The 25,439-nt window shown below is 42.5% G+C and overlaps 1 protein-coding gene across 1 annotated transcript in view; it reads right to left on the bottom strand.

The window, feature by feature from the left end:
- Nucleotides 1-1,940: 1,940 nt before the first annotated feature.
- LOC132819465 (glycoprotein hormones alpha chain-like) overlaps nt 1,941-25,439 on the bottom strand; it is a 36,393-nt gene continuing 12,894 nt past the window's right edge. The window contains exon 3 of the mRNA XM_060830992.1: nt 1,941-2,018. Coding sequence (XP_060686975.1) covers nt 1,941-2,018 — 78 coding nt within the window. The remainder of the gene's footprint in view (nt 2,019-25,439) is intronic.

The following is a 25,439-nucleotide window of genomic DNA, read 5'->3' as shown; positions in this document are numbered from 1 at the left end:
AAGAAGTGGAAACATTTGAAAGGGTTCAGAGGAGATTTACTAGAATCTTGCCTGGTATGGAGGGAAGGTCTTATGAGGAAAGGCTGAGGGACTTGAGGCTGTTTTTGTTGGAGAGAAGAAGGTTAAGAGGTGACTTAATAGAGAATACAAGATGATCAGAGGATTAGATAGGCTGGACAGTGAGAGTCTTTTTTCTCAGATGGTGATGGCTAGCACGAGGGGACATAGCTTTAAACTGAGGAGTGATAGATATAGGACAGATGTAGAGGTAGGTTCTTTACTTGGAGAGTAGTAAGGGCATGGAAAAGATGCCTACTGCCTGCAACAGTAGTAGACTTGTCAGTTTTAAGGTATTTAAATAGTCATTGGATAAATATATGGATAATAATTGAATAATGTAGGTTACATAGGCTTCAGATCAGTTCCACAAGTCGGTGCAACATTGAGGGCCGAATGGCCTGTACTGCACTGTAATGTTCTATCTTCTAAGATCCTATACGTCTACTTAATTGTTTCAAATTGCCTCGCCACTTTCACAGAATTATATACTTGAACCCTGAGATCTCTCTGCTCCTGTACTCCCCTCAAAGTTTTACTATTCAGCTTACAGTACCTCGCCATGTTTCTTTTACCAAAATACATTATCTCACATTCCTCTATATTGAAATTCATCTGCCAGGTGTCTGCCCATTTGGCAAATCTGTCAATGTCCCTCTGATGTTGTTAAGCATCATCTTAACAATTCACTATTCACCTAGCTTAGTCTCATCTGGAAATTGAGATCTTGCCCTTAACACCCATCTCCCATTTCGATAAGCCAGAAAAAGCAAGGATTCCAATACTTATCCCTGGGGAATACCACTTTTAATTCGTCCCCAATCTGAGAAATGCCCATCTACTCTTTGTTTCCTATCTTTTAGCCAACGTCTGATCCGTACTGTTAAGGACCTATTGATGTAAAACATTTCTAATTTGCTAACCAACCTGCCATGTAGCACCGTATCAAATACTCTCTGAAAGTCCAAATATACAACATACATAGCATTACTCTCATCCATTGTCTATGTTACATTATCAAAAACTCAACTAAATCTGTCAGACATGACTTGTCCTTGGCAAAGCCATGTTGACTGTCTAGCGTTAGTTTATTTTCCCCTCAATGCACATTTATCTTATCCTGCATTACGGCCTCCATATGTTTTCCCACGATTGATGTTAAACTGACAGGTTTGTAGGTTTCTGGATTTTTTTTTACCCACTTCTTGAACAACAGTGTCACATTTATAATCCTCCAGTTGCCTGTTACTAATCCTGTGTTCAGAGAGGTCAGGAAAGTTTTTGTTAATCACTCCGTAATTTGTTCTCTCACCTCTCCCAACAATCTAGGATGCATTCCACCTTGGCCTGGCAATTTCTCTACATGGAATGCTGCCAGATTTTTAGAATCTTTTCTTTATCAATCACAATACTTTTCAGTTTCTCAACACTCACATTTTCATTTGGGCCATTGTAACAATTTTCTAATTTAGTAAAGGCAGAAGCAAAATACTAATTTAGTACCCCTTCCACACACTTTGCTTCAGTGACCAGCTTATCCTGCTTGTTTATTATGGGCCTCACTCTGTCGTTCACTAATCTTTTACCATTTGCACAGATTTTGCCTTTAAGAGCAAAATATATACTTCATATATAAACTTGAAATGAAGCCGCAGTTTATCAAAGCATGATGAGTTTAAATGAAGCACAGAAACATAGTTGCTTGGCAATAGATATTGTGAATTTACACAAATCTGAGAAGGTAAATTTATTTATTTATCATAGCAGATCAGTTACATAGTAATGCAAGTTTAAATTCATGGAGTTACCACTATTACATTGTGCAACCACTTATGTGAAGCAATGAAGAGCACACACACTTTTATACACTTCAAGTTCTCATTTTAGGACTTGTGATAGTAACAAGTGCTACAATGACACTCTGTGTGATTTTCAATCTTCAGATTTCCCATTAATGTCACCTAAAAATATCAAGAAATAAAAGAGCATTACAATAGCATCCAATATATAAACACATTTCCTTACTGATCTTCATCATGCTCAACAATAAATGGTTATCACTTTCACAGAAGTTTAGTTCCACTACAGTGAAATCCTTCTTGCACCATACTTAAATTGCACAGTAATCATTCACCATGTGAGCCTTGACAACAGGTTCGAGCAAGTTATTTGATTGTAAGAATGGGTTCTAGCAAGTTATTCAATCATGGGTAATATCCAGTCCAAACCCTTTTCTATTCTCAAGCAGCATCAATGTAAATTTTCAGCAGGACACACAGATCATCATCAATCAGGAATAGGAAACCTTGAAAACTACAACACCCCATCCCTGTTGTTGAATGCTGAAACCATTTATATCTTCTTGATCACAACCGTTACTGATTTCAGACCATGGATTTTTCTGGTCTGTGAAGCTCAATTACTCCCTGCATAAACTATTAGAACTATCAGGAAAGCTTCACAAATATGGCCCTGTGATGGACAATTATTATTTATAAACAACATAGATGATTATTACAGATGACTATTTGAAAATGAAGGAGGTATATATGATGTCAGTTAGGAGTATTGTGTGTAGTTCTGGTTACCAAACTATAAGAAGGATGTGGATCTGGCAGCATCTGTGGAAACAGGAACAGAGTTAAGGTTTTGAGTCCAGTACGACTCCATTTCAGAACTGAAAGAAAGTGGAATTTGTTATTTAATACCAGAGGTTTAATACCAGAGGACTGGAGGATTGCCAATGTTGTGCCCTTGTTCAAGAAGGGCAGTAGAGATGACCCAGTTAATTATATCCTCTACCAATAAAACCTAACACACCATATGCCTTCTTAGCAGCATTATCAACATATGTGGCAACTTTCAGGGACCTATATACATGGACTCCAAGATCTCTCTGCGCACCCAGACTACCATGAATCTTTCCATTGACCTAGTGTTCTGCTTTCCTGTTATTCGTCCCAAAGTGAATGACCTCACATTTAACTGCATTGAACTTCATTTGCCACCTCTTAGCCCAAATCTGCAGTTTATCCAAGTGCCCCTGCAATCTACAACATTCTTCCACACTGTCCATTCCTCTATCGACTTTCATGTCATCTGCAAACTTACCAACCCATCCACCTATACCTGCGTCTAAGTCATTTGTAAAAAATGACAAACAGCAGTGGTCCCAAAACAGATTGCATTGGCGCACCACTAGTAACCGGACTCCAGGCTGAATACTTTACATCAACCACCACTCATTGCCTTCTTGCAGAGAGCCTGTTTCAAATCCAAACTGCTAAATTACCCTCAATCTCATGCCTCTGCATTTTCTCCAACAACCTACCATGTGGAACCTTATCAAAGGCTTTACTGAAGTCCATGTACACCATGTCAACTGTCCTACTTTCATCCACATGCTTGGCCACCTTCTCAAAAAACTCAACTAGGTTTGTGAGACATGACCTGCCCTTAACGAAACCATGTTGACTATCTGCAATCAAATTGTTGCTTGCTAGATGATTATAAATCCTATCTCTTATAATCTTTCCTTGGTGTGTTAGGTTTTATTGGTAGAGGGATTGAGTTCCAGAGCCGTGATGTCATCCGCAACTATACAAAACACTAATGAAGCTGCACTTGGAATATTGTGTACAATTCTGGTCGTCCCATTACAGGAAGAATGTGGAAGCATTGGAAAAGCTGCAGAGGAGATTTACCAGGATGTTGCCTGATCTGGAGGGAAGGTCTTATGAGGAAGGGCTGAGAGACTTGGGTCTGTTCTCATAGGAAAGAAGAAGGCTAAGAGGGGAATTGATAGAGACATACAAGATGATCAGAGGATTAGATATGGTAGACAGTGAAAGTCTTTTTCCTAGGATGATGACATCAGCTTGTACGAGGGGGCATAGCTACAAACTGAGGGGTGATAAATTTAAGACATATGTCAGAAGCAGGTTCTTTACGCAGAGAGTGGTAAGGGTGTGGAATGCCCTGCCTGCCAATGTAGTTAGCACAGCCACATATTTAAACAGTCCTTAGATAAGCACATGGATGATGATGGGATAGTTTAGAGGGATGGGCTTAGGTTAGTTCACAGGTTGGCGCAACATCAAGGGTTAAAGGGCCTGTTCTGTGCTGCATTGTTCTATGTTCTATTTATATTTTTGGCAGAGGCGGAAGAAAGGGGAAAGGAACAGATGAAATAGAGATGCGATGAAAAAGCAAAGAGGTTGTTAATAATGGTGAAAGAGAAAACAAACTTTAAAATAGGTATAAATTAAAGTGTGAAAGGGAGTGAAAAGATCCTCTCCACTTAGAGCAAAGTAAATGAGACACAAACAAGATCAGTGTTAAAGGAAAAGTGGAGGATGATGCATGTTGATGAGAAGGTGAAGTGGTGAGGGCTGACAAAAAGTGAAAATGGTGGGTATGATATAAAGGAATATCAAATCAAAAAAAGAATATGTGAAGGTGGTGAATGTTGAGGAGAAGGAGAGTTAATGAGGGTTTGGTGGATAGCACGGCAGTATGGTTGCTGAGGCTGGTAGGTTAGAAGACTTACCTACCTCTGTTAATTGGGATGTTGATCCAATTCTGTGAATACATTTCTTTTTAAAATCACAGATGTAGCCACAATTGGCTAGGCCAGGATTTATTGCCCATACTAGTTGCCTTTGAGAAACTGAAGGTGATATCTTCCTGAACCGCTACAGTACAAATTATTGGAAAACATGGTAACAAAATGGTAACGCCATTGTTTCAAGGCAGGATGGTGTATGACTTGGAGGGGGATGTACAGATGGTCATGCTCCTATGCACCTTGTCCTTCAAGTTGGTGAAGGTTGCAGGTTTAAATATGATGTCTAAGGATCTGTTTGAATTGCTGCATTACATCCGGTACAAAGTACACCCAGCTATCATTGTACATCAGTGCTGAAGGGAATGAATGTGTAAGGTTGTGGGTAGGGTGCCAATCAATTGGGCTGCTTTGTTCTGGATGGCATCAAAACTCTTCAGTGCCATTGGAGCTGCAAACGTCCAAACAAGTATCCCATAATAATTCTGACCTGTACCTGGTAGATGGTGGGTTGGCACAGGGGAGATATAATGCAGAATTCCTAGCACTTATTATTGCAGAATTCCTAGCATCTGACCTGGTCTTGCAGCCACATTATTTATTTGGCTGGACTAATTTAGCCTGGGTAATGATAACCCACAGGATGTTGACAGTTTAAATTTTAGTGATGGTTAATGCCATTGAAGGTCTAGAAGTAACGGTTAAATGCTGTCTTGTTGGAGTTGGTCATTGCCTGCCACTTGAGAGGTGTGAATGTTACTTGTTACTTACCAGCCTAAGTCTGGTTTTGTCCAAGTTTTGCAGCATTTGGACATGGACTGTGTCAGTATCTGAAGAGTTATGAACGGTGCTGAATATTATGCAATCATCAGGGAACATCCCAACATCTGACCTCATCATGGAGAACAGTCATTGATAAAAGAGCTAAAGGCAGTTGAACCTAGGTCTCTACCCTGAGAAACCCCTGCAGTGATAGGATGAGATGATTGCCATCCAACAGGAACAATCATTGTCCTATGTGTCGAGTCTGACTCCAAATAGCATAGAATTTTCTCATGATTCCCATTGATTGCAGTTATACGGGGCTCCTTGATATCATACTTGGTGGAATCCTTGATATGGTAAAAACAATGACTGCAGATGCTGGAAACCAGATTCTGGATTGGAACAGTTGATCTTCCATAATTACACCGGCACCACTCCCCACCTCTTCCTCTGCTACATTGATGACTGCATTGGTGCCACCTCGTGCTCCCGCGAGGAGGTTGAGCAACTTCACCAAAACATTCCACCCTGACCTTAAATTTACCTGGACCCTCTCTGACACCTCCCTCCCCTTCCTGGACCTCTCCATCTTCATTAATGACGACCGACTTGACACTGACATTTTTTACAAACTCACCGACTCACATAGCTACCTGGATTACACCTCGTCCTGCCCTACCTCTTGCAAAAATGCCATCCTGTATTCCCAATTCCTCCGCCTCCGCCGTATCTGCTCCCAGGAGCACCAGTGCTACCAGAGAACCAGATGGCCTCCTTCTTTAGAAACCGCAATTTCCCTTCCCACGTGGTCAAAGATGCCCTCCAACGCATCTCGTCCACATCCTGCACCTCCGCCCTCAGACCCCACCCCTCCAACCGTAACAAGAACAGAATGTCCTGGTGCTCACCTTCCACCCTACAAACCTTCGCATAAACCAAATCATCCGCCAACATTTCCGCCACCTCCAAAAAGACCCCACCACCAGGGATATATTTCCCTTCCCACCCCTTTCCGCCTTCCGCAAAGACTGTTCCCTCGGTGACTACCTGGTCAGGTCCATGCCTCCCTACAACCCACCCTCCCATCCTGGCACTTTCCCCTGCCATTGCAGGAACTGTAAAACCTGTGCCCACGCCTCCTCCCTCACCTCTATCCAAGGCCCTAAAGGAGCCTTCCACATCCATCAAAGTTTTACCTGCACATCCACTAATATCATTTATTGTATCCGTTTATCTCAATGCGGTCTCCTCTGCATTGGGGAGACTGGGCGCTTCCTAGCAGAGCGCTTTAGGGAACATCTCCAGGAACCCGCACCAATCAACCACACCGCCCCGTGGCCCAACATTTCAACTCCCCCTCCCACTCTGCCGAGGACATGGAGGTCCTGGGCCTCCTTCACCACCGCTCCCTCACCACCAGACGCCTGGAGGAAGAACGCCTCATCTTCCACCTCGGAACACTTCAACCCCAGGGCATCAATGTGGACTTCAACAGTTTCCTCATTTCCCCTTCCCCCACCTCACCCTAGTTCCAAACTTCCAACTCAGCACTGTCCCCATGACTTGTCTGGACTTGTCCTACCTGCCTATCTCCTTTTCCACCTATCCACTCCACCCTCTCCTCCCTGACCTATCACCTCCATCCCCTCCCCCACTCATCCATTGTACTCTACGCTACTTTCTCCCCACCCCCACACTCCTCTAGCTTATCTCTCCACGCTTCAGGCTCACTGCCTTTATTCCTGATGAAGGGCTTTTGCCCGAAACGTCGATTGCGCTGCACTTTGGATGCTGCCTGAACTGCTGTGCTCTTCCAGCACCACTAATCCAAAATCTTTGATATTATGAGCATTCACTCTCACAACATCTTAGGAGTGCATGCTTAAACTAAATCTGCAAGAAGATCAGGAACTGAGTGAACTTGGCAGAATCCAACCTGCCTGTCAGTGAGAAGGCTATTCCTTTGGAAATGCCTCTCAATAGCACTGTTGTCAAACATTTCCATTTGGAACATAGAACATTACAGCGGAGTACAGGCCCTTCGGCCCTCGATGTTGCGCCGAACTGTCATACCAATTTGAAGCCCATTTAACCTACACTATTCCATGTATATCCATATGCTTGTCCAATGCCGACTTAAATGTCCTTAAAGGTGGTGAATCTACTACTGTTACAGGCAAGGCATTCCATACCCTTACTACTCTCTGAGTAAAGAAAGTACGTCTGACATCTGTCCTATATCTATCACCCCTCAATTTAAAGCTATGTCTCCTCGTGCTTGCCGTTCCTATACTTGGAAAAAGGTTCTCCCTGTCCACCCTACCTAATCGTCTGATTATCTTATATGTCTCTATTAAGTCACCTCTCAACCATCTTCTCTCTAACAAAAACAGCCTCATGTCCCTCAGCCTTTCCTTTGCCAATAATTGAGAGTAGACTGATAGGGTGGTAATTAGCTGGTTGAGTGTGTCCAGCTTTTTGTGCATAGGATGTATCTGGGCAATTCTCAATATTTTCAGGAAGGGTCAATGTCGTTGCTGTACTGGAACAGCTTAGTTAGGGGCACAGCTTGTTCTAGACCACAGATTTTCATTACTATTGCTGGAATGCTGTCAGAACCCTTGCTACAGGTCTTCAGCCATTTCTTGATTTCACATGGAATGAATCAAATTAGTTGGAGACTGGCATTTGTGATGCTGGGGTCCTCAGAAGGAGGCTGAAAATGGATATAACTACTTCAAACTTGCTGTTTACATAATGTGCTGGGTTCCCTTATCATTGGTGATTTTTAAAGTACAGCCATTGTGCTGTTAACTTGTAAGTTCCTGAATTCACAGGCAAACATATATGAATAGAGATAGGCCACACAGCTCTCAAGTCTGCTCTTCAATAAGATCATGCCTGACCTGATTACTCAATATTTCTATCTAACACAAATAATCTTTCACTCCCTCAGTAATCAAAAATTTATCTATGCTTTCCTTATAATTTCAATCTTTCTGCCTCCATTATCTTTTCAGGAAAATAGTTTCAAAGGCTCATCTTTGAGAAAATGTTTCGCTTTATCTATCTAGAATGGGTGATCCCTTATTTTTAATGTAAAAACTTGGGAAAGAACTTTTTGAGAAACCAAAGATTGCTGAAGGTTTGCTGCACTTTTTAAAAGCAAGTAACCTGACAAAATTTTTGTAAATACTGTGTACACAGATATTTGATCAAGCGGTCATGGAAGGTAAGCTAAAGCCAAGGGTTTACACAAATGAAGTTTTGGCTGGCAACAAGCAGCTGCTTAGTTCCTGAACTAGTGGCCAGTTATCAATGACAAAGGCCTTCTCCCTCCTAACAACTGTGATTGGCTCTCAAGTAGCTGAAAAGCTTGAGGGTGTGAATGCTTTGTCAAAACCATTGAATCGCTGTGGGGAATGAGTTATTTTTGCTCTGCAGTAAAAGCATCCAAAGCGTGTAGACAGCCTGTTTTTCTTTTTCTTTTCCAGCTGCTGTGAGCTCTGACTTTTAATTGATACGTCAAAGAACTTTATGAGTTGAACCAGTCACCTGTGCCTCCTGCAAACAAGTGAAAGTATATGGAGAAAGGAGACAAAGAAACGGTATTCTGATCAGCAAAAGGATTGCCTCAGAAATACTAGCAGACAGAGGCCACTAAACTGCTTTCCTTCCAACCCTTTTATGTGTCAGTTCATGCCTGACTCTATGAAGGGCTTATGCCCGAAACATCAATTCTCCTGCTCCTCGGATGCTGCCTGACCTGCTGTTTTTTTCCAGGACCACACTCTCAACTCTGATGTCCAGCATCTACAATCCTCACTTTCTACTGACTCGGTGCATGTGTAGAGGGGGATTTTATAGCAAGCTTAGAGTTTTAACTGGAAGAGTTATATGCTGATGATTCATAATTATTTACCTGTAGTGAGAACATTTATTTATAATAAATAGTCACTTTTGTTGAGAACAGAAACCTTGTCCATTTGGGGTGGCATGGTGGCTCAGTGGTTAGCACTGCTGCCTCAGCACCAGGGGCCCGGCCTTGATTCCAGCCTCAGGTGAGTGTCTGTGTGGAGTTTGCACATTCACCCCATGTCTGTATGGGTTTCCTCCAGGTGCTCTGGTTTTCTCCCACAATCCAAAGGTGTGCAGGTTAGGTGAGTTGGTAATGCTAAATTGCCCATAGTGTTAGGTGCATTAGTCAGGGGTAAATATAGGGTAGGGTCTGAGTGGGTTACTCTTCAGAGGGTTGGTGTGGACTTGTTGGGCCTGCTTCCATATTGTAGGGAATCTAATCTAAAGCAGATATATTAGCAAAGTTAAAGAGGCATTTAGACAAACACATAAACAGTCAAGGAATACAGGGATACAGTCCAAATGCAGGCAGATGGGATTAGTTTAGATTGGCACAGATAGTGGGGTCAAAGGGCCTATTCCTGTGTTGTACTGTTTTATGTTCTGCATTTATACATTACAGCATTTCAGACATGCTGCCAGGGGGTCTGTATACAACTTTACTGCTCTTCAATTCTAACTATAGTCTGCACTGAATGCTTTCTCCACATTGTATTAACCCCTATCATTGAAGAAATATTGTTTTTAATCATTAAGGCTATTCCAACTCCTCAATTTTCCCTATCTGTCCAATAAATCTTATAACCTGGTATATTTAGCCTCCAGTCCTGACTATCCTGCAGCCATGTCTCAATAACAGCTACTGTATCATAATCTCCAATTTGAATTTGCATCTGCAGCTCACTTAACTTATTTGTTATACTCTCTGAATTTGTATATAGAACTCTTATTCAGGCCATATATTCTAAACTGTTCTTTGGCTCTTATGCTTTATTCACCTGTTTATTATTTTTCTATTGTAGTTTAATCAATAGATATTTTTGAGTTTTGTCATTGTTTGCCATATCTGAAGTAGGAATCCTAACAGTTTTCTTACTCTCTATCCTGTTACGTACTTTTGAAATTGTATTGATGTCATCCAAGCTCTTCCCCACAATTACCAGTTCAAAGTCCTTGTGACCACCCTATTTAGTTCTTTCTACTAGGATACTGGTCCCAGATTGGTTCAGGTAAACCATGTCACAATGGTACAATTCATTCCAGTTTGGTACTAATGCCAGTACCCCACAGAACAGAGCACCTGTTTTCTGCACCATTCCTTTACTTCCTTAATTTTCTTATCGCTTTGCCAATTTGCACTTTCTGTATAACCAATCACCTAGGAAGGAGGGTGAATGATTTTGAACCTGGTTGATTCTGTTCCTCATTTATATCTTCTGGCATTCCATAAGACCATAAAACCATAAGACATAGGAGTGGAAGCAAGGCCATGCGGCCCATCAAGTCCACTCCACCATTTAATCATAGCTGATGGGTGTTTAAATTCCACTTACCCACAACTCTCCCCGTAGCCCTTAATTCCTTGCAAGATCAAGAATTTATCAATCTCTGAAGATACCCAACGTCCCAGCCTCCACTGCGCTCCATAACAATGAATCCCACAGGTCCACCACTCTCTAGCTGAAGAAATATCTCCTCATTTCCATTCTAAATTGACCACCTCTAATTTTTAGGCTATGGGTCTTTGTCTCCCCGCCTAATGGAAATAACTTTCCAGCAATCCCTTTCTAAGCCATACATTATCTTGTAAGTTTCTATTAGATCTCCCCTCGACCTTCTAAACTCTAATGAATACAGTCCCAGGATCCTTAGCCGATCATCATACAGTAGGCCTACCATTCCAGGGATTATCTGAATGTGTGAATCTCCACTGGACACGCTCTAGTGCCAGTATGTCCTTCCTGAGGTATGGGGCCCAAAGTTGGACACAGTATTCTAAATGAGACCTAAAGAACTTTATAAGTCTCAGAAGCACATCGCTGCTTTTATATTTCAACCCTCTTGAGATAAGTGACATTAAATTTGCTTTCTTAATCATGGACTCAACCTTTAGAGAATCCTGGACTAGTACTCCCAGATCCCTTTGTACTTTGGCTTTATGAAGTTTCTCATCGTTTAAAAAATAGTCCAGGCCTGTATTCGTTTTTCCAAACTGCAAGACCTCATTTTACTCACATTGAATTCCATTCGCCATTTCCTGGACCACTTTCCTAAACTGTCTAAATGTTTCTGCAAGTAAAAAGTGAGGTCTGCAGATGCTGGAGATCAGAGCTGAAAATGTGTTGCTGGTTAAAGCACAGCAGGTCAGGCAGCATCCAAGGAACAGGAAATTCGATGTTTCGGGCAAAAGCCCTTCATCAGGAATGATGAAAGTGTGTCCAGCAGGCTAAGATAAAAGGTAGGGAGGAGGGACTTAGGGGAGGGGCGATGGAGATGTGGTAGGTGGAAGGAGGTCAAGCTGAGGGTGATAAGCCGGAATTGGGTGGGGGCGGAAAGGTCAGGAAGAAAATTGCAGGTTATGAGGTCGGTGCTGACCACCCCACCAACCTCGGTATACAGTGTATCATCCGCTGTCATTTCCGCCACCTCCAAACAGACCCCACCACCAGGGATATATTTCCCTCCCCTCCCCTATCAGCGTTCCGCAAGGACCACTCCCTTCGTGACTCCCTCGCCAGGTCCACACCCCCGACCAACCCAACCTCCACTCCCGGCACCTTCCCCTGCAACCGCAGGAAATGCAAAACTTGCGCCCACACCTCCTCCCTTACCTCTCTCCAAGGCCCCAAGGGATCCTTCCATATCCGCCACAAATTCACCTGCACCTCCACACACATCATCTATTGCATCCGCTGCACCCGATGTGGCCTCCTCTATATTGGGGAGACAGGCCGCCTACTTGCGGAACGCTTCAGGGAACACCACTGGGACGCCCGGACCAATCAACCCAACCACTCCTTGGCTCAACACTTTAACTCTCCCTCCCACTCCACCAAGGACATGCAGGTCCTTGGACTCCTCCATCGCCAGAACATAACAACACGACGGTTGGAGGAAGAGCGCCTCATCTTCCGCCTGGGAACCCTCCAATCACAAGGGATGAACTCAGATTTCTCCAGTTTCCTCATTTCACCTCCCCCCCACCTTGTCTCAGTCGATTCTCTCGAACTCAGCACTGCCCTCCTAACCTGCAATTTTCTTCCTGACCTCTCCGCCCTCACCCAACTCCGGCCTATCACCCTCAGCTTGACCTCCTTCCACCTATCACATCTCCATCGCCCCTCCCCCAAGTCCCTCCTCCCTACCTTTTATCTTAGCCTGCTGGACACACTTTCCTCATTCCTGATGAAGGGCTTTTGCCCGAAACGTCGAATTTCCTGTTCCTTGGATGCTGCCTGACCTGCTGCGCTTTAACCAGCAACACATTTTCAGCAGTAAATGTTTCTGCAGCCTACCCACCTCCTCAGTACTACCTGCCTGTCCGTCTAACTTCGTATCATCAGCGAACGTCACCAGAATGCCCCCTGTCTCTTCATCCAGATCATTAATATATAAAGTGAACAGCTGCAGCCCCAACACTGAACCCTGCAGGACCCCACTTGTCACCAGCTACCATTCTGAAAAAGAACCTTTCATCCCAAGTCTCTATTTTCTGTCAGACAACCAATCCCCAATTGATGCCAGTAGCTCACCTTGAACACCATGGGCTCTCACGTTACTCAGCAGCCTCCCATGAGACATCTAATCAAAGGCCTTTTGGAAGTCTGGATAAATGACATCCACTGAGTCGAACCTACTTGTTATCTCTTCAAAGAATTCTAACAGGTTTGTCAGGCATGATCTCCCCTTATAAATCCATGATGACTTGTTCTAATCCGACACTGCACTTCCAAGAATTTTGAATTTTCAACCTTGACGATGGATTCTAGAATTTTACCTACAACTGAGGTTAGGCTAATTGGCCTAACCAAAAGATTTTCCAGCTTTTATCTTGATCCTTTCTTGAACAAGGGCATTATAAAAGCAAACTTCCAATCAGCTGAGACTTTCCCTGACTCCAGTGATTTTTTAACGATCATAGTCAGTGCTTCTGCCATTTCCTAAGCCACCTCTCTCAGAACTCTAGGATGTAGCCCATCAGGGCCAATTTATCAATTTTTAGACTTTTTAGCTTTTCTAGCACTTTCTTTTTTGTAATGGCTACCATACCCCGACTCTCCTTAATTGTTGGGATATTATTCATGTCTTCCACTGTGAAGTACTTATTAAGTTCTTCAACTATTTCCTTATCTCACAGCACCAGCCTTCCAGCATCAACTGGAGCTCCCTAATTTCTACTTCTGCCTCTCGTTTGTTTCTTATGTATTGAAAGTAACCTTTAGTATCATTGCTAATATTGTTGGTGAGGTTACCTTCATATTTGATCCTTTCCTTCCTCATTTCTTTCTTTGCTATCCTCTTTTTGTTTTTGCAGTCTTCCCAATCTTCAATTTCCCAGTACTCTTTATAGGCTCCCTCTTTCTCTTTGAGACATTTCCTGGTGTCCTTTCTCGGCCATGGCTGTCTAACCGCTCCCCGGATAATCTTTCTTTTCTGCGGGATGAATGTCTGTACTGTGTCCTCAATTACACCCAGAAACTCCTGCCATTGTTGCTCTACTGTCTTCCCCACTAGGCTCTGCTTCCAGTCGATTTTCGTCAGTTCCTCTCACATGCCCCTGTAATTACCTTTATTTAACTGTAACACCATTACATCTGATCTTGCCTTCTCTCTTTCAAAGTACAGACTGAACTCTACCATACAATGATCGCTGCTTCCTAAGACTTCCCTTACTTTAAGATCTTTTATAAAGTCTGGTCATTACAAAGAACTAAGTCCAGAATAGCCTGATCCCTTGTGGGCTCCATCACAAGCTGTTCCAAAAAGCCATCCTGTGAGCATTCCATGAATTCTTTGAATCCAGCAGCAACATTATTCACCCAATCCACTTGCATATTTAAGTCCCCCATGATCACCGTAACCTTACCTTTCTGACATGCCCTATCTATTTCCTGGAACATCTTGTGTCCCTGGTCCTGACCACTGCTGGGAGGTCTGTGCATAACTACCATGATGATTTTTTTTTGCCTTTGTGGTTCCTCAACTCCACCCACACAGACTCCATATCATCATTCAGTGCGATTCTTAACTAACAAGGCAACCTCCTCCCACCCCCCACCCCTACCCACCCACCCATCTCCATGTCTTTTCGATAAGTTGTAAATTCTTGAATGTTTAACTGCCAGCCCTGAACCCAGTGCAATCAAGTCTCTGTGATGCCTACCACACCATAATCATTCATGATGATTTGTGCTGTTAATTCATCTGCTTTGTTATATATACTACAAGCATTTAGATAAAGTGCCTTAATGCTAATTTTCTTAACCTCATGAGATATGGAAGATATAGAAAGTAGCCAAATAGATGGTGACACCTTGCAAAATGTACATATTACAGAGGAAGAAGTGCTGGGTGTCTTGAAATGCATAAAGGTGAATAAATCCCCAGGACCTAATCAGGTGTACCCTAGAACTCTGTGGGAAGCTAGAGAAGGGAGCCTCTTGCTGAGATATTTGTATCATTGATAGTCACAGGTGAGGTGCTGGAAAACTGGAGGTTCGCTAACGTGGTAGAGAAGGGTAGTAAGGACAAGCAGGTAACTATAGACCAGTGAGCCTGACATCGGTGGTAGGCAAGTTGTTGGAGGGAATCCTGAGGGACAGGATATACATGTATTTGGAAAGGCAAGGACTGATTAGGGATGGTCACCATGGCTTTATGCATGGGAAATCTTGTCCCACAAACTTGATTGAGTTTTTTGAAGAAGTAACAAAGAGGATTGATGAGGGCAGAGCGGTAAGTGTGATGTATATGGACGTCAGTAAGGCGTTTGACAAGGTTCTCCATGGGAGACTGATTAGCAAGGTTAGATTTCATGGAATAAAGGGAGAACTAGCCATTTGGATACAGAACTGGGTCAAAGGTAGAAGACAGAGGGTGGTGGTGGAGGGTTGCTTTTCAGACTGGAGGCCTGTGACCAGTGGAGTGCCACAAGGATCGGTGCTGTGTCCTCTACTTTTTGTCATTTACGTAAATGATTTGGATGCGAGCATAAGAGGTACAGTTAGTAAGTTTGCAGATGACACCAAAATTGGAGGTGTAGTGGACAGAGAAGAGGGTTACCTCAGATTACAACAGGATCTTGATTAGATGGGCCAAATGGGCTGAGAAATGGCAGATGGAGTTTAATTCAGATAAGTATGAGGTGCTGCATTTTGGGAAAGCAAATCTTAGCAGGACTTATACATTTAATGGTAAGGTTGTAGACAGTGTTGCTGAACAAAGAGACCTTGGAGTGCAAGTTCATAACTCCTTGAAAGTGGAGTCACCATTAGATAGGATAGTGAAGGATTCTGGTATGCTTTCTTTTATTGGTCAGAGTATTGAGTACAGGAGTTGGGAGATCATGTTGCGGCTGTACAGGACATTGGTCAGGCCACTGTTGGAATATATTGCATGCAATTCTGGTCTTCCTATGGGAAAGATGTTGTGAAACTTGAAAGGGTTCAGAAAAGATTTACAAGGATGTTGCCAGGGTTTGAGACTTTGAGCTAGGGGAGAGGCTGAACAGGCTGGGGTTGTTTTACCTGGAGCATCGGAGACTGAAGGGTGACCTTATGGAGGTTTACACAATTATGAGGGGCATGGATAGGATAAATAGACAAAATATTTTTCCTGGGGTTAGGGAGTCCAGAAGTAGAGGGCATAGGTTTAGGGTGAGAGGGGAAATATATAAAAGAGACCTATGGGGCAACTTTTTCATGCAGAGGGTGGTAGGCGTATGGAATGAACTGCCAGAGGAAGTGGTGGAGGCTGGTACAATTGCAACATTTAAGAGGAATTTGGTTGGGTATATGAATAAGAAGAATTTGGAGGGATATGGGCTGGGTGCTGGCAGATGGGACTAGATTAGGTTGGAATATCTGGTCAGCATGGATGAGTTGGACCAAAGGGTCTGTTTCCATGCTGTACATCTCTATGACTCTATGACTCTATTCCCAACATCTCTGGTAATATGTCCTAAGTTATCCTTCCTTCTTGCTTCATTCCTTGGTTCCTTGAACTTAAACCCTGCACACATGCTAACCTGCTGCTTATCTTTCTACTTGGCTCCACACTCATTGTTGCTTTCCCTTTCCCTTCACCCTTGACTCACAAAGACCTATTGACCACCTATTTATCCATTTAACCATAACACTGGTTCCAGATCGGTCTAAGTGGAGACCGTTCATCAGTACAGATCCCTTCCATTCCAAAACCGATGCCAATGTCCCATGAAATGGAATCCCTGTTTCCCACACCAATCTATTTGCCACCAATTGCTATTTTGGTTTCAACTAACAAGGGCTTCTTCTTTAGTTTGAAGGGTTTTCAGTTGTTTGTTCAATAAGATCATGTGACTATACCCCAATGCGGCAGCAAAGGGATGACAAAGCATCATAGAATCCCTAGAGTGCAGACAGAGATGATTTGGCACATTGAGTCCGCAGCAAGCTTCTAAACAGCATCACACCCCGTTATAAACTTTTTACGATTAAAAAAATGTCAATTATTCAATAGAATAAAGTAGCTGCCGTTACACAGAAGACATTTTGAGTGCTTAAAACATACATAGGACTCCATTGAAGATACAACATAGAAGCAGGCCATGCTGCTCAATCAATCCATGCCAGAATTTGTGCTTGAGTCATGCCTTCTATCACCTTTCTGAATTTAATTATAACATTATCACTCTCCCTCATATGCCATCCAGTTTAAATGTTTCAATGTTATTTTGCTTCATCCACTCCCTCCCGGTTATAGTGAGTTCAACAGCCTCGCTAATTTTGGATAACGATGTTTCTTCTGAATTCCTGCTTGGATTTCTTGGTGACTATATAAATTGGTGGCCTCTAGTTATGTCCTTCAAACAAGAGTAATTATATTCAAATTTTAAATTATAAAAAGATTGATATCTTTATAATTGTAAATTATACCTCTAAATTATAAATTGGGCGAACTCTCAGCCTTCCAAGAGAAATTAAACCCAGTATATCAATCATGTCCTGGTATTATTCTCCACACATTTCTGATCTCACCCCTATAAGTTTCTCTGAAACATCTTCACTATCTTTATAACCTTTTTATAATATGGTGACCAGAACTGCACAACTGCACAAGTGAGATTCAAACAAAGTTTGATTGAAGTTTAGTATAAGGCCTGTTTTTCACAATTGATGTTTTTGATATCCCTTTATTCCTCTACCACACATAAATCTGTGCCTTCAAAATACAATGTGATCTCTCTATTCTTTCTACCAAAAAATACTTTTGCATATTTATCTCTGTTAATTTGTGAATTATTTGCCCATTCTGTAAGTTTCTTAAAATATTGGTTGCTTCCCACATGCATAATTTGGCTCGGTCTGCAAATTTAAACATTGTTCATTAGATTCCAAAGTCCAAATTGTTAATGCAATCTGAAAACATCAGTACTGAAATTGAGGAATACCACTTCCCACCTTTTGGTACTCTGAATAATTACAGTTTGCGGATTCTAATCCAAGATGGAAGATGGGAAATAGATGGGAAAGAGCTGCTTCTTTGAGGTATTTCCAGTTTTGGAGCTGACTACATTGAATTTTAGGAGCAGTAATTACTGGTTTATGAGCTGTTGCATTGTTTTGGAACTTCAGTAAAGAAAAGAAAGGATTTTAAAAAGTGAGGAACAGAGACCAAAGCAGGGATCACATGGAAGGTGAAACAAAGGGAGAAATAAACCTGCAAAGCTGTGTGGTCAGGCAGTGAATCTGCACAGCTGACTGCATCTGCTGTTAAATTTCAAATAGCTCTGGACATAGGAGTTCCTTCTAAGAAAAATAAACAAACAAACAGTGAAATTCACAGCTGACCTAATAGAAACCTGTGAAGGGGAGCACAGAGCCAGGGAAGAGCTAAGTGGCCAATTTTAAAGTGTAACCTTACTTTTTTTGTGCAAATGTACAATAGTGAGTAGAGTGGGTTTTTTTTAATTATATGTTTTATTGAGATGTCTTTTGATTAAACTTTGAAAATGTAAACATAGGTATTAAATTAGCCTGGAGCAGTGTTTTTAGAGAAGTGAGACTGCACTATTTTCTGGATCTATAGATTGTTAAGATACAAAGATGGCCTTTAGTAGAGTGATGTGCTCTTCCTGTTGAATCTGGGACATTAGGGAGAACTTCCATGTTACTGATGATTATATCTGCAGTAAGTGTGTTTGGCTGTAAATCCTATCGGATTACATGGATTGGTTGGACCAGCAGTTAGAAGCAATGAGGAATTTATAGGAGCTAGTGGGTGTGATGGATGGCAGTTGCAGGAAAGAGAAAAACCACAGATACAGTCAAATAGTTGGATTACCTCCAGGAAAGGTAGAAGAGGTTGGCAGAGAGTATAGGAGTCTCCTGTGGCTATTCCCATGTCAAATAAGAATGCTCTTTTGGAAAATGTAGTAGAATGTAGCACTGACAATCAGGTTTCTGGTACCAAGGCTGGCTCTAATACAACAAGGAGTATTTCATGTTCCAAGTGATTGATTGTGACAGGTGTCTCAGAAGTACAGAGAAATATTTCCGCCTGGTGCTGCCTCCCTGGTGCCAGGCTCAAAGATATCTCAGAAAGGGTGCAGTATTTATCAAAAGGGAGAAGGACCAGCAGTAGGTCATTGTACACATGGGAACTAACACCATAGGAAGATAAACACACAAGGTTCTGAGGAGAGAACATTGGAAGTCAGGCAAGAATTTTAGAAGTATGTCCTCAAGGGTAGTAGCATTTGGATTACGACTGGTGCCTCAAGCTAGTGAGAGTAAAAATAGAAGGGTAGAGCAGATGAAGGTGTAGCTGCGGAGCAGGTACAGGGGAGAAAGATTCCCACTTTTGGATACTTGGAATCTCTTCTGGGTAGAATTGATTTGTATAAGAGGATCAGATTACAGCTTAAAGCGGTAATTGGAAGGGGACTAATGTACCTGGTGAAGAGATTTGCTAGAGACAGTCTCCATTCCCCATTTCACTGCTCTAAACTCCCTATCCCAAGGAAATCAAGGCAGAATCGCCCTTCACTCCCTTCCCATCACCCAACTCCCTTCCCAGTACCTCCCCACTCCCTCCCATTCCTCTCATCGGCCCTTCCTCCTTGCCATCAAACAGACTCATTCCTTTCATCAACCAACCAGCTTTTACCCTCTACCTCACCATCCTGCACTCCCAACCCCCTTTATCTGCTGCTCACCTTACAGCTGCTCCCACTCCTGAAGAAGAGTTTACACCCGAAACGTCAACTTCTCCACCTACTGATGCTGTGTTCTTCCAATCTCCTGTGTGTCTACTGGAGAGAATTGCTAGAGCTGCTCGGGATGATTTTAACTGGTGGGGGATGGGACCCTGGGAGATAGTGAGAAAGGGTCTGAGACTGGCGCAATTGGGAACAGGGGCAAGTCAAACAGTTAAGGCAACAGGAACAAAACAGAGAATGAGGTAGGACTGATAAATTAAATTGCGTTTCTTTCAATGCAACTGGCCTATCAGGTAAGGCAGGTGTCCTAAGGGTATGGTTGGGAACATGGGACTGGGATATCATAGCGATTACAGAGACATGGCTCAGGGATAGACAGTTTAATGTTCCAGGACACAAATGCTATGGGAAGCACAACAAGGACAAGAGAGGAAGGGGAGGTTTTTTTTTAGTGATAATATTACAGTTGTACTTAGGGAGGATATTCCTGAGGGTACATCCAGGGTGAAGTTATTTGCATGGAACTGAGAAATAAGAAAATGATAATCACCTCCACAACCCCCCTCCCCCAAATTGTCAGTGAAAAATTGAGAAAAAAAATGTAGAGATCTCAGTAATCTGTAAGAATCATGAGGTGGTAACGGTAGGGAGTTTTAACTCCCTAAACATAGACTGAGACTGCCATAGTGTCAAGGGTTTGGATGGAGAGCAATTTGTTAAGTGAATATAAGAAAATTTTCTGATTCAGTATGTGGATGTACCTACTAAAGCAGGAGTACAACATGAGCTACTCTTGGAAAATAAGGTAGGGCAGGTAACCGAGATATCAAAGGGGAGCACTTTGGGTCAAGTGTTCATACTTCTATTAGTTTTTAAAATAGTGATGGAAAAGGATAGACAAGATTTAGAATTTACAATTCTAAATTGGAGGAACGTCAATTTTGAAAGTATTAGGCAGGAAATTTCAATAATTTATTGGGGGCAATATTTGCTGGTCGAGGGATGGCTGGAAAATGGGAAGCCTTCAAAAATGAGATAACAAGGGTCCAGAGACAGTATGTTCCTGTTAGGGTGAAGGGTAAGACTGGTAATTGTAGGGAATGCAGGATGACTCAGGAAGTTAAGGTCAAGAAAAAGAAGACACATGTCAGATGCAGACAGCTGGAATAGAGAGAATCACCAGAAGGGCATAAAGGCAATAAAAGTATACTTAAGAGGAAAATGACGTGGACTAAAAGGGAACATGAGACAGATTTGGCAAATAGGGTTGAGGAGAATCTAAAAGAATTCTAAATTTGGCATAACGGTGAAGACTCTTGCTAACTTTTATAGGTGCGCCATCGAGAGCATTCTGTCTAGATGTATCACTACCTGGCATGGCAACTGCACCATTCAAGATCGGAGATGATCACAGAGAATGGTGAACACAGCCAAGAGAATCACAAAAGCCAACCTCCCATCAATAGAATCCATCTACCAGGCCTGCTGTTAAGGAAAGGCCACCAGCATTCTCAAAGATCCATCCCACCCTGGCAATGTTTTTGTATAACCTCTACCATCGAGGGGAAGGTACAGAAGCCTAAACACATGCACTAGCTGGTTTCAAAACAGTTTCTACCCCACTATTGTCAGAATACTGAATGGTCTCACAAACACTTAACATTCTCTTATGCTAGTGTTTTTGTTTTTCCCGCTGTTTACCTATTATTTACTATCTATGCTACTTAACTCTGTGATCTGCCTGTATTGCTCACAAGACAGAGCTTTTCATTGTGCTTCGGTACAAGTGACAATAAATTCAATTCAATTCAAATACATAAATGATAAAAGAATAACGAGGGAGAGAATAGGGTCCCTTAAAGATCAGCAAGGCCGCTATGTGTGGAACTGCAGGAGATGATGGAGATGCATATGGAAGAAGCATATGCAAGATATAGAATGTGGGGGAAAAAACAACATCCTGAAAAATGTCCATATTACAGAGGAAGAGGTGCTGGATGTCTTAAAATGCACAAAGGTGGATAAATCCCTGGGACCTGATCAGGTGTGAAAGCTGAAAATGTGTTGCTGGAAAAGCGCAGCAGGCTAGGCAGCATCGAAGGAACAGGAAATTCAATGTTTCGGGCATAAACCCTTCATCAGGAAGCCCTTCATCAGCCTGACCAGGTGTGCCTAAGAACCGTGAGGGAAGTTAGGGATGTGATTGTTGGGCCCCTTGCTCCGATATTTATATCATCGATAGTCATAGGTGAGGTGCCAGAAGACCGGAGGTTGGCTAATGTGGTGCGATTATTTAAGAAAGATAGGAAGTATAGACTGGTGAGCCTTGTATCAGTAGTGGGCAAGTTGTTGGAGTGGATCCAGAGGGACAGGATTTATACGATTTGGAAAGTTAAGGACTGATTAGGGATTGTCAACATGGCTTTGTGTGTGGGAAATCATGTCTCCCTAACGTGAGTTTTTTGAAGGAGTTTCAAAGAGTACTGATTCATTCAATGAATCAATCTTTGCATTCATTTCAATCGTACAGTCAATATGGCAAAAACGATGGGTGTTGTCTGTATAGACTTCAGTCAGGCAACTGACAAGGTTCCTCATGGTAGACTGGTTAACAAGGTTAAATCTCATGGAATATAGGGATAACTAGTCATTTGGATACAGAACTGGCTTGAAGTTAGAAGACAGAGGTTGGTGGTGGAAGATTGTTTTTCAAACCCAAGGCCTGTGATGAGCAGTGTGCCATAAAGATCAGTGCTGGTTCCGTTTTTCATCATTTATATAAGTGATTTGGACATGAACATAGGGAGTTTGGTTAGTAAGTTGCAGTTGACACCAAAATTGGAGGTGTAGTGGCCAGTGATGAAGGCTACCTTAGAGCACAATGGGACCTTGATCAGATAGGCCAATGGACTGAGGGGTGATAGATGGATTTTAATTTAGATAAATGTGAGCTGATGCATCTTGGAAAAATAAATCAGGGCAGGACTTAGACACTAAAAGCCAAGATCCTAGGGAGTGCTGCTGAACAAAGAGTCCTTGGAGTGCAGATTCATACTTCCTTCAAAGTAAAGTTGCAGGAAGACAGAAGAGTGAAGAAAGCACTTGGTATGCTTGCCTTTATTGGTCAATGCACTGAGTTAGAACTGGGAGGTCATGTTGTGGCTGTACAGGACATTGGTTAGGTTACTTTTGGAATACTGCTTTCACTTCAGGTCTTTCTGCTATAGGAAGGATGTTTTGAAACTTTAAAGGGTCCAGAAAAGATTTACAAGGATGTTGCTAGGACTGGGAGGATTTGAGCCATAATAAGAGGGTGAATACGTTAAGGTTATTCTCCCTGAAGTGTCGGAAGCTGAGAGGTAACTTTACAGAGGTGTATAAAATCATGAGGGGCATGAATAGGGTGAATAGCCAAGGTCTTTTCTCCGAGTTGGCTGAGGTTTAAGGTGAGAGGGGAAAGATTTAAAAGGGACTAAACATAGAACATAGAAAAATACAACACAGTACTGGCCCTTTGGCCCTCGATGTTGCGCCGATCCAAGCCCACCTAAATTACACTAGCCCACTATCCTCCATATGTCTATCCAATGCCCGTTTAAATGCCCATAAAGAGGGAGAGTCCACCACTGCTACTGGCAGGGCATTCCATGAACTCATGACTCGCTGAGTAAAGAATCTACCCCTAACATCTGTCCTATACCTACTACCCCTTAATTTAAATCTATGCCCCCTCGTAATAGTTGACTCCATACATGGAAAAAGGTTCTCATGGTCAACTCTATCTAAACTCCTAATCATCTTGTACACCTCTATCAAGTCAAACCCTAAACCTTCTTTTCTCCAATGAAAATAACCCCAAGTGCCTCAGCCTTTCCTCATACGATCTTTCTACCATACCAGGCAACATCCTGGTAAACCTCCTCTGCACCCGTTCCAGTGCCTCCACATCCTTCCTATAGTATGGCGACCAAAACTGCACACAATACTCCAGATGCGGCCACACCAGAGTCTTATACAACTGCAACATGACCTCAGGACTCCGGAACTCAATTCCTCTACCAATAAAAGCCAGTACGCCATATGCCTTTTTCACAGCACTATTTACCTGGGTGGCAAATTTCAGAGATCGGTGTACATGGACATCAAGATCCCTCTGCTCATCCACACTACCAAATATCCGACCATTAGCCCAGTACCCCATCTTCTTGTTACTCTTACCAAAGTGAATTACTTCACACTTAGCTACATTGAACTCCATTTGCCACCTTTCTGCCCAGCTCTGCAGCTTATCTATATCCCGCTGTAACCTGCCACATCCTTCCCCACTGTCAACAACTCCACCGACTTTCGTATCATCCACAAACTTGCTCACCCAACCTTCTAGCCCCTCCTCCAGGTCATTTATAAAAATGACAAACAGCAATGGTCCCAAAACAGATCCTTACGGAACACTGCTAGTAACTGCACTCCAGGATGAACCTTTACCATCAACTATTACCCTCTGTCTTCTTCCAGCCAGCCAATTCCTAATCCAAACCTCCAACGCACCCTCAATGCCATACCTCCATATTTTTTGCAGTAACCTACCATGGGGAAACTTATCAAACGCCTTACTAAAATCCATATACACCACATCTACCGCTTTACCCTTGCCCACCTCCTTAGTCACCTTCTCAAAGAATTCAATAAGGTTTGTGAGGCACGACCTGCTCTTCACAAAACCATGCTGACTATCCTTGATCACATTATTCCTATCCAGATGTTCATAAATCCTATCCCTTACAATTCTCTCTAAGACTTTGCCCACAACAGAAGTGAGACTCACCGGCCTATAGTTACTAGGGTTATCACTACTCCCCTTCTTGAACAAGGGAACCACATTTGCTATCTTCCAGTCTTCTGGTACTATTCCTGTAGACAATGAGGACATAAAAATCAAGGCCAATGGCTCTGCAATCTCCTCCTTTGCTTCCCAGAGAATCCTAGGATAAATGCTATCAGGTCCAGGGGACTGATCTACTTTCACCCTTTCCAGAATTTCCAACACCTCTTTCCTACATACCTCAAAGCCATCCATTCTAATTAATTGTGACTCAATATTCACATCGGCAGCAATGCCCTGTTCCTGAATGAATACTGACGAAAAGGATTCAGTCAGTGTCTCCCCAATCTCTTCAGCCTCCACACGCAACTTCCCACTACTAGCCTTGTCTGGACCTATTCCTACCCTAGTCATTCTTTTATTTCTGACATACCTATAGAAAGCCTTTGGGTGTCCCTAATCCTACCAATCAAGGACTTTTCATGTCCCCTCCTTGCTGCTCTTAGCTCTCTCTTTAAATCCTTCCTGGCTACCTTATAACTCTCAATTGCCCTAATTGAACCTTCACGCCTCATCTTTAAATAGGCCACCCTCTTCCCTTTAACAAGGGATTCCAATTCCTTATTAAACCACGAGGGATTCCAATTCCTTATTAAACCACGAGGACTAAAGGGGCAACATTTCCACAGAGTGGGTGGTGTGTGCATAGAATGAGTTGCCAGAGGAAGTGGTGGAGGCTGGTACAATTACAACATTTCAAAGGCACCTAGATAGGTATATAAACAGAAAAGGGTTAAAGGAATATGGGCCACATGCTGGCAAAGGGGACTAGATTAATTTAGGATATCTGGTCGATATGGCAACTTAGATAAAGGGTTTGTTTCCATGCTGTACAGCTCAATAGCTCCCATATTTTGCTTTCTGTGATGAAGACCACTAGTAACCCATTCAGC

Source organism: Hemiscyllium ocellatum, chromosome 10 (genome assembly GCF_020745735.1).
Source record: "Hemiscyllium ocellatum isolate sHemOce1 chromosome 10, sHemOce1.pat.X.cur, whole genome shotgun sequence".
Classification (NCBI taxonomy): Eukaryota; Metazoa; Chordata; class Chondrichthyes; order Orectolobiformes; family Hemiscylliidae; genus Hemiscyllium; species Hemiscyllium ocellatum.
This window is presented reverse-complemented; position numbering and strand designations above follow the sequence as displayed.